We start from the raw sequence: 14,034 nt of genomic DNA, 5'->3' as shown, positions 1-14,034 counted from the left end.
TGTGGCATGAGTCTAAGCATGGGAGTAGATCCAGAAGGGCAGCTGTTGGAAGTCACCTCTGTGTCAGAAGTTTTTTGGTTTTTTGAGACAGTCTTCCTCTGTCACCCAGGCTTGAACGCAGTGGTGTGATCACTGCTCATGGCAGCTTCGACCTCCCAGGCTCAAGCAATCCTCCCACCCACCTCAGCCTCCTGAGTAGCTGAGACTACAGGCATGTGCCATTACACCTGGCTAATTTTTGTGTTTTTTTGTAGAGATGGTGTCTCATTATCTTACCCAGGCTGGTCTTGAATGCCTGGGTTAAAGCAGTCCACCTGCCTTGGCCTCCCAAAGTTCTGGGATTACAGGCGTGTGAGCCACTGAGCCAGCCCTGTATTAGAAGTTTTGAAAGTTATAGAGACAGTGAAGGGAATAAATTATATTAATAGATGAAGAAGTCAAAAAGGATTTACATGATGTGATTATTATGCATTGCATACTTGTATCAAAATATCTCATGTACCTGTAAATATGTACCCACAAAAATTTAAATATTTTTTTAAAAAGCCAAAAAGAAAACCTTTAAGACATTAATTTTAAAACAGTGAACAGAGAAGAAAGGAGCCAATGCAGGAGGCTGCATAGTGTTTTGAGAGTTAGGAAAAGACCCAGGTAAGATAGAGTTTAAAGAAGAAGGGAAAAGAGTTTAAAGCAAATGTTATAAAGAAGTTGTTAGCTTTCTGAGTCCATTTTTAGTGGATTTCAGGTAACAAATTGGAGTGAGTTGACTAGAGATTATAAGTATATACTACTTTTCAAGATGGGGAAAAATCTTTCCAGATAAATAGTGTGTAGTCATGATATATCTTATCTGCATAACAAGTTTAAAAGCAAGTAATGTCTTGCTTGTTAAATTTCTCAGAATTCAGCATTCTTCTGGCAGACATCCACAAAGAACTGACAAGGAGAGAAGAGAGATACGAGCCTGGATGAAAAGAAAACGAAAAGAAAGAATGGCGAAGTACTTAAATGAGCTGGCAGAAAAGAGAGGGCAAGAACATGATCCTTTCTGTCCCAGAAGCAATCCAGTAAGTCTGCAGTGTCAGGGGTAATGTAATGGAATTATAGAATATGTGTAATTACTTTCCTGTCAAATTTTCAAGAAAAGGATTAACATAATTTGGATACATTTTTAATTTGGCATATAGAAAAGACAGCGTTTTACTTAAGTCAGGAAAAGCCAAGAAATTACCTTAAAATGTTGCAGGATATTGTGCTAACAAAGTTATACTGAATTATCTTAAATATTTTTTTGTCCCCCAGGCTAATGATGGCTGTAGCATTTTAACAAAAGGAGGAGGTTGAGTGATTGGGTGACAAATTGGAGTTGTTCCTTTCTTTTTTTTTTAAAGACAGAGTCTTCCTCTGTTGCCTAGGCTGGAGTGCAGTGGCACAATCTAGGCTTACTGCAACCTCCGCCTCCCAAATTTAAGTGATTCTCCTGCCTCAGCCTCCCAAGTAACTGGGACTACAGGCGCATGCCACAATGCCTGGCTAATTTTTTTTATTTTTAGTAGAGACAGGGTTTCACTGTGTTAGCCAGGATGGTCTTGATCTCCTGACCTCGTGATCCACTCGCCTCAGCCTCCCAAAGTGCTGTGATTACAGGCGTGAACCACTGCATCTAGCCGTTCCTTTAATTTTCAATAAGAGTCAATGGCAGTTGAAACAATTGACTGTGTATTAAAGCCATTTTAAAAACTCATTTTTAAAATTAAAAACATTTTCTAGGCCTGCCCCTTGCTTAGTTTATGACATTTATTTGCTTAGAAAATTTTGAGGCTGGGCATGGTGGCTCAGGCTTATAGTCCCAGCACCTTCGGAGACCAAAGTGAGAGGATCACTTGAGACCAAGAGTTGAGAACATCCTGGGGAACATAGTGAGACCTCATCCCTACAACAACAACAAAAAATTAGCCAGGTGTGATGGTACACACCTGTAGTCCCAGATACTCAAGAGGCTGAGGCAGGAGGATTATTTCAGCCCAGAAATTTGAGGCTGTATTGAGCGGTGATCTCACCACTGCACTGCAGCCTGGGCGACAAAGCCAGTCTCTGTGTCTACAAATAAAGCAGAAGCTAACAAATAAAAGAAAACTTCAATTTTCTATCCACAAGTTACCTACAAAGAATAAAAATAGATATATATATATATATATATATATATATATATATATATATAGTCCAATTAGGTACTAACAGAACAATGTTACTTCTATGTGTGTGGTTTTTGTTTTTTAACTATCTTTAAAACTGTCAGCATTTATTTACTGAACCCTAAGTACAGACATCACGATCACTAGGTCAGGTATATTTTTCTTCAGATGGTAAAACAAAGCAGTGTTACTTTGATAGTCAACATTACTATGAAAATTACATTTAGATTACAGTTTATCTTTTACTTTTAATCTGAAATAAAATACAATATCCCTTCATTTTTTCAGCATCATTAGGAAAACAAATTCTTTAGGTGAATTTTCCAGATAAATTGTCCCATTAAAACACCAAGTCGTGCAAAAGTAGGTAAACTATTGTTTAAGGTGTACAATTACTTACCTGTCTCTGAAAAGAGCATATTGGTATTAACATAATATTTTCTTGATAGCCCAGGAGACATGGTAGTGACCTCCAGGGCTACTGAGGTACATGACCAGAATCTTAAAATGTGTGTATGGGTATTTTGAGTATGTGTGTATGTGTGTGTGTTCCCCCTCCCTATGCAGAATGGGTTCTGACATCACCTTTTCTGTCAGTGAAGTAAATACCCAAGATGGTTAGAATTGTGTCCAAATTCTATATTGGCCAGGAATGGTGGCTCATGTCTGTAATCCCAGCACTTTGGGAGGCCGAGATAGGAGGATTACCTGAGGGCCAGGAGTTCAAGATCAGCCTAGGCAACATAGTTGAGACCTCATCTCTACAAAAAAAGAAGAAAATGAAAATTAGCTAGGCATGGTGGCCCATGCCTATAGTTCTAACTACTCAAAGTGAGAAAATCACTTGTGCCCAGGAGTTTGAGGTTATAGTGAGCTGTGATCGTGCCACTGCATTCCAGCCTGGGCAACAGAGTGAGCTCAAAGGATCTAAGAACTGCTTCGTTCATAGATTTTGTGGTCTTATTCAAGATTGCAAACAGTTGTTGTTTTGTTTTGTTGTTTAACTTCTATTTTGGTAAAGGGATGGGATTAGTGAGGTGTTAATGTAATTAAAATTTCCATTTGAATTTTTATTAGAAATCAACAAGACCTTTAATTTGTTAGTGACTACTTCTCTACAGGACCTTGAAAAAGTGAATTTACTTCTGAATATCTGTTTTTATATACATAATTGTGTGTGAAAAGAACCTCACATGTAACTCATACCAATAGTTCTTAATGTTCTGGAATAATATGTATGTGTCTGACATTAGTTGTTTGCTTTCTGGTGTATAACTTGAAGAGTTTACAAGTCATGGGCAATGCACTGTAGTAGGTTTCTGATAAACATTTTAAAACATAAAAATGATTATTTTAAATGTCTAATTTCTGCTTTATTAACAAGCTGTTCATGAGATTAATCAAAAGATTGAGTACCAAGCATAGGTGCTTCCACCTAAAATGTTCCTACTTTCCATTTTAGTGCAGCCAATAAGGTCTCTCCTTATTAATTCAATAAAATATATTAATTGAACTAGTAAAATAGATTTTGCATTCCATTTATTAAATTGGTTTTTAATTATATGATGTTTTAATTTAACATTTTTATGTTTTGTGCTAGAGTAGGAAGCTTCATCAAATACAACAGTGTTTTGTACTGTTTTCTAAATAACAGAATTATGCCTAATGGTTTAATTATTTGGATTGAACAATAATAAACCAACTGGATATTTCTTACGCAGCTTTACATGACTTCAAGGGAAATCAGGCTGAGTCAAAAGATGAAGCATGAAAAAGACAGGTGAGTTTGGTAGCTGTAACCCTGTGCATTCTCTCTAACTTCCTTACCTGAGTCATAGATTAATGCCTTAGGAATTCTGTTTTCACAATAGTCTCTTTTTTTGTCAATAAATAGAAAATTATGGGAGATATCACTGCAAGGAAAATGATGAGACTCACTAGCCTTTTTACAAATTTGCTTTCAAATATTATGTGTTTCATTCAGTTTTTATGACTTTTATTTCTGCTGTTCTCCCTTTCCCAACCCAGATACATACATCCATTTGGGAAATACTCCAGAGACTATAACTACAAGTACCTTTAATAATACTGCCTTATCATTTTCAGAAATCTGATGAATAGAAGGATGTGAGAAGCATTGAAGAAAGAAAATGCTAGGTGAAATTAGCTGGGCGTGGTGGTGGGCGCCTGTAATCCCAGCTACTTGGGAGGCTGAGTCAGGAGAATTGCTTGAACCTGGGAGGTGGAGGTTGCAGTGAGCCAAGATTGCACCATTGTACTCCAGCCTGGGTGACAAGAGTGAAACTCTGTCTTAAAAAAAAAAAAAAAGAAAAGAAAATGCTAGGTGTTCTTCAAACACTGTATTCCCTCTGGATAGATGAACTGAAAGTGACTCTTGGTAAATGATGTTTAATTTATCTACAGATTGCTGCTCTCTCAACACTACACTCGTCGAATCTCACAGGCATACAGTCTGATGAATGAACTGTTATCTGAGTCAGTACAGCTACCAACAACTGCATGGAAACCATTGCCTAACAAATCCAGACCTACTCAGTTTTCCAGATATCAACACTGCCCTTCTCCAAGAGGGTAAGACAAGGTTTGACATGCCATTTGGCAAGATAATGTAAGGCTTGATAAGAAGAAATGTAGCACTTTTGTGACCTAAGTTCAGTGCATTTGCATTTACCCTGCCTAGAGTTAAGATAATAAAGTGAAGGAAAAAAGTAACCTCATAATTATGAGGTCTTTATACATTGATAGAATCACCAAGGAAAAAGGCAAAATTTTGTTACATTTCCCACTAAGCTTACAGAGCATTTAGGTATACCAGAAGTATGAAATTTGATATCTGTGCAGTCTAGTTTTCTTTTACTTAGTTGTTAATATTTACCTCGGTAATTCGCCTCCTGACTGCTCACCCTATTTTCCCACTTGTCATCTTCTCTCTTGCAGAAATAGCCAGTCCCCAGCTGCTTACCACTTCCTTTTCTGCTACCTACCCCTGACCTGCCCATTTATGCTCATTCAACTGTATTTACCATTATGTATTTTACTTTAATCACCTGCAGAGGGCTTAGATATGAGTTAATTAGGCAGTAATTAACTATAAACATAGAATGCTGAAGAAAACTACTCAAGTATAAAATTTCTTATATGTGGCCAACAAACATGCAAAGTTCTATTAATATTTTTTGGTGATCATAAGGTGAACATGAATTGGAGTACAGTATTGTTAAGAATCACCACCTTTGACAAAATAAATTATTAGAATTGTAAACATAATCACATAATTTAAGAGCCTAGAGGATATACTAGCAACACAAACCCAGATGTAATCAGATCATTTGTGTGTGTAATGTGGAGTTTACTTCAAATACCGAAGATTCCTGTTGAGACTTTTCTAGAATAAAGCAGGGATGAAATACATATATAACTGCCCAATATATGGAGAATTTGAAACGGGGAGTGAGATAACCACAAAAAATTTTTGTGAAAAAAAAATGAGGTTTGAGGTACGAGATACAAAGAATAATTTGTTGAGAGTCATAAGTTAAGTACATTACTGAGGTACAGAATAGGCAGTATCAAGTGAATGTATTAATTTGAGCTATATTTTTTTGACTTTTTTTTTTTGTTTGTTTAAAGAGATAGGATCTTGCTCTATCACCCAAGCTGGAGTGCAGTAGCATTCACCAGAGCAATCATGGCACATCACAGCCTCCACTCTCTGGGTTCCGGTGATCCTCCTGTCCCACTCTCCCCAGTAGCTGGGGCTATAGGCCTGCTCCACTGCATCCTGCTTAATTTGGGCTTTTTGAAGTATTAAAGTTTATCATGATATGAGATTCTAGGAACATAATGATTATGTGATTTCTACTTTAGAGAGAATCAGCATGGTCACAGTTTTCTGAAAAATCGACCTGGAAAAGTCAAATATACGTTTAAACCGAGTTGTATCCATAAGAAGTCTTTTGGGCAACCTCAAGGCTCACCTTTGCCACATGGTAAGACTTAAAGCTTTTTTGTAAATTGTGTGATTTGGACCTATTCCTTCTTGTCTCCAAAGTTGTGTTTTCATTAGTAAAAGGTATAAATCTGAATAAAAAGGAGTTCTGATTTGAACAGAATGCAAGGCATTGATAAAGACTGAGCTGTAATTAATTTTTCTACTTTGAAGTAAGGCTCTAGGAATTTTTCTAAATGAATTTTTTTTTTAATAATAGCATTTGAACATTCAGGGTATTAGATTATAACTTTTTTCAGGAGTCTGTTTCTTTTGTGTATCTGGCCAAAGATGTAGGCATTTGAACAAATCAGGTTCTGATAGATTGCAGGATGAATACATCACAGAGGAGGAATGCTAAGAAGTTCAGATTGAAATAATATTATGTTTTTATCCTTTGGACATTCTTTTCCACATTTGAAGATATATCCATTATTTACTAACCTTTCTTTCGTTAATTGTGACATATTTCAGTTTTGATTACTAAAGTAAAGCAGTTATTTATAATGTGTTTACATATTAACAATGTATTATAATAGTTGACATGTAGTATAAATATATACATTTAAAAATGTAAAATAGGCCTGGCACAGTGGCTTATGCCTGTAATCCCAACACTTTGGGAGGCCGAGGCAGGCGGATCATGAGGTCAAGAGATCTAGACCATCCTGGCCAACATGGTGAAACCCTGTCTCTACTAAAAAATACAAAAATTAACTGGGCATGGTGGCATGTGCCTGTAGTCCCAGCTACTCAGGAGGCTGAGGCAGGAGAATCACTTGAACTCAGGAGGTGGAGGTTGCAGTGAGCCGAGATCTTACCACTGCACTCCAGCCTGGTGACAGAGCGAGACTCCATCTCAAAAAAAAAAGAAAAAAAAAAAAGGTAAAATAACAACTATTTATGAGGCAGGTTCTGTTTAAGTTCTTTAATTACAACTCTGTGAGATAGGTGCTATTATGTTTCCACTTTAAAGACAAGGAAACCAAGGCAGAGAAAGCTTAAATAATTGCCCAAGATCATAGAGCTAGGAAGTGGTAGAGCCAAGATTTAACCCTAGGATGGGTCTAGAGCCTACACACATAGAACCAACACTTCATTTTGCTGCCTCAATTTAGAAAATTGAGATTTCCATGAATCCCAATTCTTTAGATGAAACTCTTTATGGTTTGATTAGCCCTGGCTTTTTTTTTTTTTTTTTTTTTTTGAGGCAGAGTCTGTTGCTCAGTCTGAAGTACAGTGTCATGATCTTAACTCACTGCAGCCTTTGTCTCCTAGGCTAAAGAGCCATCTCCCACCTCAACCTCCTGTGTAGCTGGTATTATAGGTGTATGCCACCATGCCCAGCTAATTTTTGCTTGTTTGTTTTTTTGTAGAGATGGGGGTCTTGCTGTGTTGCCCAGGCTGGTCTTAAACTCCTGAGCTCAAACATCTACCCACCTCAGCCTCCCACACATGCTGAAATTACAGGTGTGAGGTATCATGCCCGGCCAGATCTTAGCTTTTTTGATTGACAAATTACAATAAGAAAATACTGCTTTTTTAAAACGAAAATTTCAAAATAGTGAACCATGCTTTTTAAAAAAAAAAAAAAAATCTTATTTTATACCTGATACGTTTGCCACAATTAGATACATATCTAAAATTGCCAAGGTTTTAAACACCTGAGCCATGGTTTCTTAACATCTGATGAAAGTCTTGAATTATATGGAAATATGTCTTCCTGTTATATGTGTTCAATTTCAAGCCTTTATTTTTACCTTGTGCTTTGACGGTTGCTGTGGCCTTAGCCTGTCCTTCCTTTAGTCTCACCTGCCCTTGCTGGATTATGCTTGAGGAGGTGCTTCTGCTACTCCTGAAGCCCTCAGCAACACTCATACCCACGCAGAAACATCTAGACCCTCTGCTTTGCCTTCGAGTCATCCTCTTTGTGTTCTCCTGCCTCCTTGAACTCCTTTCCCCATAGAAACCGTGCTGCTCAGCAGCTTGTTTTCCAACCACATGCCATACTTTTATGCCCCCTTATACCTTGAAAGTCTCACTTCTTTGTGTTTGAAGACATTTCTAATCTTAATTCTTTAGTTCGTCCAATCTGATATAATCAATTCAGAATTCTACATTCTCATTTCTAAATTGAGGATAATATTTAACCTGCATGGTTGCTATGAAAATTAGAGATACTGGTGGCTAAAGTAGTTATTTTTCTGTTCTTTGAGCCCTTACTCACATGTTTATGTCCCTCTTGAAGGACTATAACAGGCGTCTTGTTAAGATTACATATGAACTTCATGCCCCATACTAGATTAAATGCTTTGCAGCAATATTCTCTTACTCATCTTTGTATTACCCCTCACATTGAACAAATGAAATAAACATTGAACAAATGGATAAATGGAAAAAATGGTGATTGAGCTTTTTGTCTAAGCATAGCTATTTATAAACAAATTATAGTTCAAGGATATTAATAAGCAGATATTATAGTATTTATACCATGTCAGAGAATAATACCATATATCTGGTTATTGTCCTAGCTAACCTGTCACTTAGCTTCCCCAGACTTATAAGGCAAAGATAAAAGAGACAGCTTGAGTGCTTATGGATATTCTGACTTCTCTGCCTCAGTAGAGCAGGCTGTGGCTCCCCTTGTTTTTGTGGCCTCTGTCACACCCAGATCCAACCATTTCACCTGGCTACATTCAGAAGTTTCAGGTCCCCCAGTGTTTGGGAGAACGGAGGGAAACCCAGGCAAGAATGATTCCAGGCCTTTTCCTAGTCACTGATACAGATAACCTGAACTCACACAAGTCAAGTTCAGTCACTGCACATGTGGGAAGGTGAGGATCAATCAATATTTTGAAATTCACTGCAGTTCATTTGTAAATGAAGAGTTTTTCTGAATATACTTGGGAGTTTGACTGTATGTTGCTGTCTTGTAAAGCAGTATGTAGTTTTTGGCTAATTTCTTCAGCCCTGCTTCCATACTGTTAGGAGCTATTTCTTTTTGTTTGTTTGTTTGTTTTTTGACACAGGAACTCATTCTGTTGCCCAGATGGGAGGGCAGTGATGTGATCATGGCTCACTGCAACCTTGACCTCCCTGGCTTAGGTGATCCACTTCAGCGTTTTTTTTTTTTTTTTTTTTGAGACAGAGTCTAGCTCTGTCACACAACTGGAGTGCAGTGGCACAGTGTCAGCTCACTGCAACCTCTACCCCCCTGGGTTCAAGTGATTCTCCTGCCTCAGCCTGGGAGTAACTGGCACTACAGGCTGGCACCACCATGTCCAAATAACTTTTATATTTTTTAGTAGAGACAAGGTTTCACCATGTTGGCCAGGCTGGGCACAAACTCCTGGCCTCAAGTGATCTGCCAGCTTTGGCCTCCCAAAGTGCTGGGATTATAGGCATGAGCCACCGTGCTTGATGGTGTAAGCCACCTCAGCCTCTTGAATAGCTGGGACTATGCACACCCAGGTTATTTTTAAATTTTTCGTAGGGACGGAGTCTTGCCATGTTGCCCATGCTGTTCTCAAACTCCTGGACTCAAGCTGTCTTGCCACTTAGCCTCCCAAAGTGCTGGAATTATAGGCATGAGCCTCCACAGCTGGCCAGGAATATTTTTTGTAATTGTTGCTTGTTTTGTGTTTAGTTCTATCAAATACAATACAAAGATTATATAATTAGTAACTGAGAGGCATCTTAGGCATAAAGAAATAGAAGTCTAGGTTTAAAAATCCTCTAAACCTTGGTTTATATCCCAGCTCTGCTGCTGATTTTTGCCCTCAGATAAGTTATTTTCAAACCTACCTCATAGAGTTATTGAGGATTGTAGTATTAAGAGAACATTTTGCATAACATAGACAGTATATGATTGCTATTAATCTTTGAGTTAAGAAACTAATCATTCTCTTGATAAAATTTAACTTGACATTTTGTCTAGGTGTTTACTGCTAAGAGACTTATTATGTCCCTGGCTTCTCCAGTTGCCAGAGATGTCAAAACACATTTGCCATTTGAAAAAGGAGTATGGTTGTGCTTGAAGGATACCAGGTCTCAAAGCAGAGTGTTCCCTTCCTTTGTCTGCACTTACGATTTGCCGCCTTGGTTTAAACAAGCCACCATTTATTGGGCCCCTACTGTGAGTAGGGCTTGGTGAACAGATTCAGAGCTGATCAGGAGAAGGTTTCTGCCCTCAAATAAGGTGAATAATGTTTGTCTGTACAGGAACTGCCACTTTCACCATACAGAAAAAAGCTGATAGAGCCAAAGCAGTAGTAAGAAAAGCTATGCAGTCTCCAGTTACCGTCCGAAGAGGTAAGGGATAAAGAATATAAAGTTCTCAGACTTAATATTAAAATTTTTTTTTTAAGACAGAGTCTTACTCTGTCACCCAGGCTGGAGTGCAGTAGCACCATCTTGGCTCACTGTAACCTCTGCCTCCTGGGCTCAAGAGTTTCTCCTGCCTCAGCCTCTCCAGCAGCTAAGATTACAGGTGTCCACCATTGTGCCTGGCTAATTTTTGTATTTTTAGTAGAGATGGGGTTTCACCATGTTGGACAGGCTAGTCTTGAACTCCTGACCTCAGGTGATCCACTGCCTTGGCCTCCCAAAGTCCTGAGATTATAGATGTGAGCCACCACGCCTGACCCTTAATACTAAATTTTAAAAAATGATAAATCACTCAGAATTTCAAACATAGATTTCAGAATGAAGGTTGTTGCTGTGTGCTGCAGTGATTCAGAGAAAAGGCTTTGGAGTAGCTTTATGGAATCAAGTTAACCACTTACTCTGTAACCTTAGGCAAATTTCTAACCCATTTATGTATCCTTAATTTTCTCACATGCAAAATATAGATTATAATAGTGAGGATATATGTAACAACGCTGACAGGTAAACAGGGTAATTATTATCCACATCTTACTAAGAGAACAGACTTAGAGAAGTTAAATGACCTATTCAGGTCTCCTCAATACAATAACAATAGTAGCTAACAAGTGTAGAGAACTTACTCTATGCTAGGCATTGTGTTCACACCTCACGTGCATTATCTCATTTGATCCTCACATTAAATCCAACGAAATCTGCAGTTATCCCCATTGAAAGAAACGAACTAAATTTGGTAGGGATAATGATTTTTTTAAAAACCCACTAATTTGGCTGGGTGTGGTGGCTCACACCTGTAATCCCAGCACTTTGGGAGGCCGAGGCAGGTGAATCACAAGGTCAAGAGGTTAAGACCATCCTGGCCAACAAGGTGAAAGCCCATCTCTACTAAAAATACAAAATTTAGCTGGGTGTGGTGGTGTGCACCTGTAGTCCCAGCTACTCTAGAGGCTGAGGCAGGAGAGAATCGCTTGAACCTGGGAGGCAGAGGTTGCAGTGAGCTGAGATCAAGCCTGGTGACAGAGCAAGACTATGTCTCAAAAAAAAAAAAAAAAATCCACTAACTTATATGTATTGTTAAAAATGATGAGAAATATGAAGTAATTGACCTAGGCTTGGTATTATGCCTCTTTTTCTACTGCTAACTCATTACTTTGCAGATCCTTCTTTCGGTTTACCCCATTTCTTTTCACCTGTGTCTAATCCGTTTTTTTAACTTATCTATCAACTTTTTAATATTAATGGCTATATTTTCTAGAAGATCTGTTTGGTGCTTTTTCTGCTCTTTCCCCCATGTATTTTTCCTTAAAACCCAAGCTTCTAGTCATTTGAATCAGTTTGAATCCTCAAAGCATCATTTCCTGTGCTTGTGTATTAGTCTGTTTTCACACTGCTAATAAAGACATACCTGAGACTGGGTAATTTGAAAAGAAAGAGATTTAATGGACTCACAGTTCCACATGGCTGAGGAGACCTCACAATCATAGTGAAAGGCAAAGGAGAAGCAAAGGCACATCTTACATGGCATGAATACATGAATACATGGAGTGTATTCAGGGGACCTCCCTTTATAAAACCATCAGATCTCATGAGAACTTACTCACTATCACAAGAACAGCAGCATGAGGGTAACTGTCCCCATGATTCAGTTACCTCCCACCTGGCCTTTCCTCACAGTGCATGAAAATTATGGGAGCTACAATTCAAGATGAGATTTGGGTGGGGACACAGCCAAACCACATCAGCTTCTAAGTCCTAGGCTAGCTTTTCTTTCTCTCTTTCAAAGTCTTTCCTTTTTATCCATTATAAAATGTTTTCTGTTTACTCAATAGCAGATACCTAGCGATGTCTAGTTCAACAGATAAAATGCCCCCAAATTATGATGTTGCCTCTAAAAACAGTTGAAATTACATATACCCTTATATTGTTTTGTTTTTGAAAGCCCTGGGGATCCAGGCTTTTGTGTTCTTAAAGTCATTATACTGTAGCGTGAGGCCTTGCCCATAGAAAGCTGTAGGTATTTGTTTCATTGTTCAATGGTATCTCTGCCTCTGAAAGTAAGAAATGTGTATGACTCCAGGTTTCTAGCTCAAGTGCTTAGCTAGACTGTGACCCACAAATTGACACAAGTAGAGCAAGAAAAGAAGCAGGATTTTCTTTTGGGAATGATGGTGGTAATAGATTTAGTTTTATTATCCAGTTTCAGATTTCTCAGGCTAGGTTCTGTAGGCACTGTTTGGAGTTACGTTATAAAGAAACTGAGTGGCAGTACCCACTGTCCTAGAGAAGGAGTTCTGAGGGAAGCCAGTGTACTTGGCAAACTGCTTTCTGCTGTGGGGTATCTTTTTGATCTTTTCCTTACCTTTCACTTTAGAAAGCTTTCACTGTCCAGTGGGGCAGGACACGTTACCTTGAAAAGCCTTATGCATGCTCAGTTTCACACAACTTTTCTCATATTGTATTTTTATCTCCAATGGGATATCCCAGACAAACCCTAGAAAAATGCATTATGGTCTGAAAGGAAGGAAATTTCAAAGCCATCTCTAGGTAAAGCAAGATAAGAGAAAGCCAGTGATAGCCTGTCAAGGTTTGTAATACCCTACAGGTGAAGATTTATCTTAAAATTAAGACTCTTAACTGTACTTTTAGCAGACCAGGTTGTGGTTTGATTTTGTTATTCTTTCTAGATGGCAATAGTTATGTTCACTTGGCAATAGTTATGTTCGCTTCAAAAAACAAGATTGTTGATGTCTAGATACCAAATTAATTGTAGCCAAGATGTGGTTGGAATTAGTTGATGTTTGTAGTCTTCGCTGATCTCTAGTCATATTGTGAATAGTTGAAGGAATAACTCCAGCACCCCACCTCCACGCATTCCCATCTACTTTGAAGAGGAAGCCTACTCTATGGTTATGTTGCTTAACCACTCGTTGGTTTCTCTTTCAGTCTCACTTTTTCTGTTTTAACCACTGTTTTCTTTTTTATCACAGTGTTTGTTCACATAATGCATTCCTGTCAACTGCTCGTGGATTTTTTTTCCTTTATAAGGTTTTTCAAAATTTATTCCTTATTTACTGAAATAATTATTTTAACATGGAACTTTCAGTGTCATTTCAAAATACTCTGATGTCTTTAAGAAGCAGAAAAAGTGTCAAATCTTTCAACTAGACCACAGCTCTCACATTGGATGTTACAGTGTCAGGTGCTACCAAATGATGTTAGCTTTGTTTCATTTTCAGACTCTTGGGGCCAGTCAAAAGAAAAATCCCTAAGCTGTCTATACCACTACCCACTTCCCTTTGGCACTAATTCAGGAAGAAGCTCATGGAAATCTGCCACCTTGGGGATCCAAATTAATACATCTATTTATATTTTACTTATAGATATGAAAATGATCTTAAAGCGCCCTCTAAGTGTTATTCTTCCTTCACCCTAAAGAAAGGAAAGTTA

General features: G+C 38.1%; 1 protein-coding gene across 13 annotated transcripts in view; it reads left to right on the top strand.

Annotated features, from left to right (window-relative positions):
* Window positions 1-14,034, top strand: part of CPLANE1 (ciliogenesis and planar polarity effector complex subunit 1) — a 155,953-nt gene that overhangs the window by 138,947 nt on the left and 2,972 nt on the right. For 12 of the 13 annotated variants that reach the window (XM_012460001.3, XM_012460002.3, XM_012460003.3 and 9 more), the window contains 5 exons: window positions 902-1,067; window positions 3,917-3,975; window positions 4,620-4,787; window positions 6,084-6,205; window positions 10,426-10,515. In XM_012460001.3, coding sequence (XP_012315424.2) covers window positions 902-1,067; window positions 3,917-3,975; window positions 4,620-4,787; window positions 6,084-6,205; window positions 10,426-10,515 — 605 coding nt within the window. The remainder of the gene's footprint in view (window positions 1-901; window positions 1,068-3,916; window positions 3,976-4,619; window positions 4,788-6,083; window positions 6,206-10,425; window positions 10,516-14,034) is intronic. The other variant, XM_012460008.3, reaches the window with a different exon arrangement.

Source organism: Aotus nancymaae, unplaced genomic scaffold (assembly GCF_030222135.1).
Source record: "Aotus nancymaae isolate 86718 unplaced genomic scaffold, 86718_ANA_hifiasm-v0.15.2.pri h1tg000014l, whole genome shotgun sequence".
In the NCBI taxonomy this organism is placed as follows: Eukaryota; Metazoa; Chordata; class Mammalia; order Primates; family Aotidae; genus Aotus; species Aotus nancymaae.
Note: the sequence above shows the minus strand (reverse complement) of the source record. Positions and strands in the feature narration are given on the sequence as shown.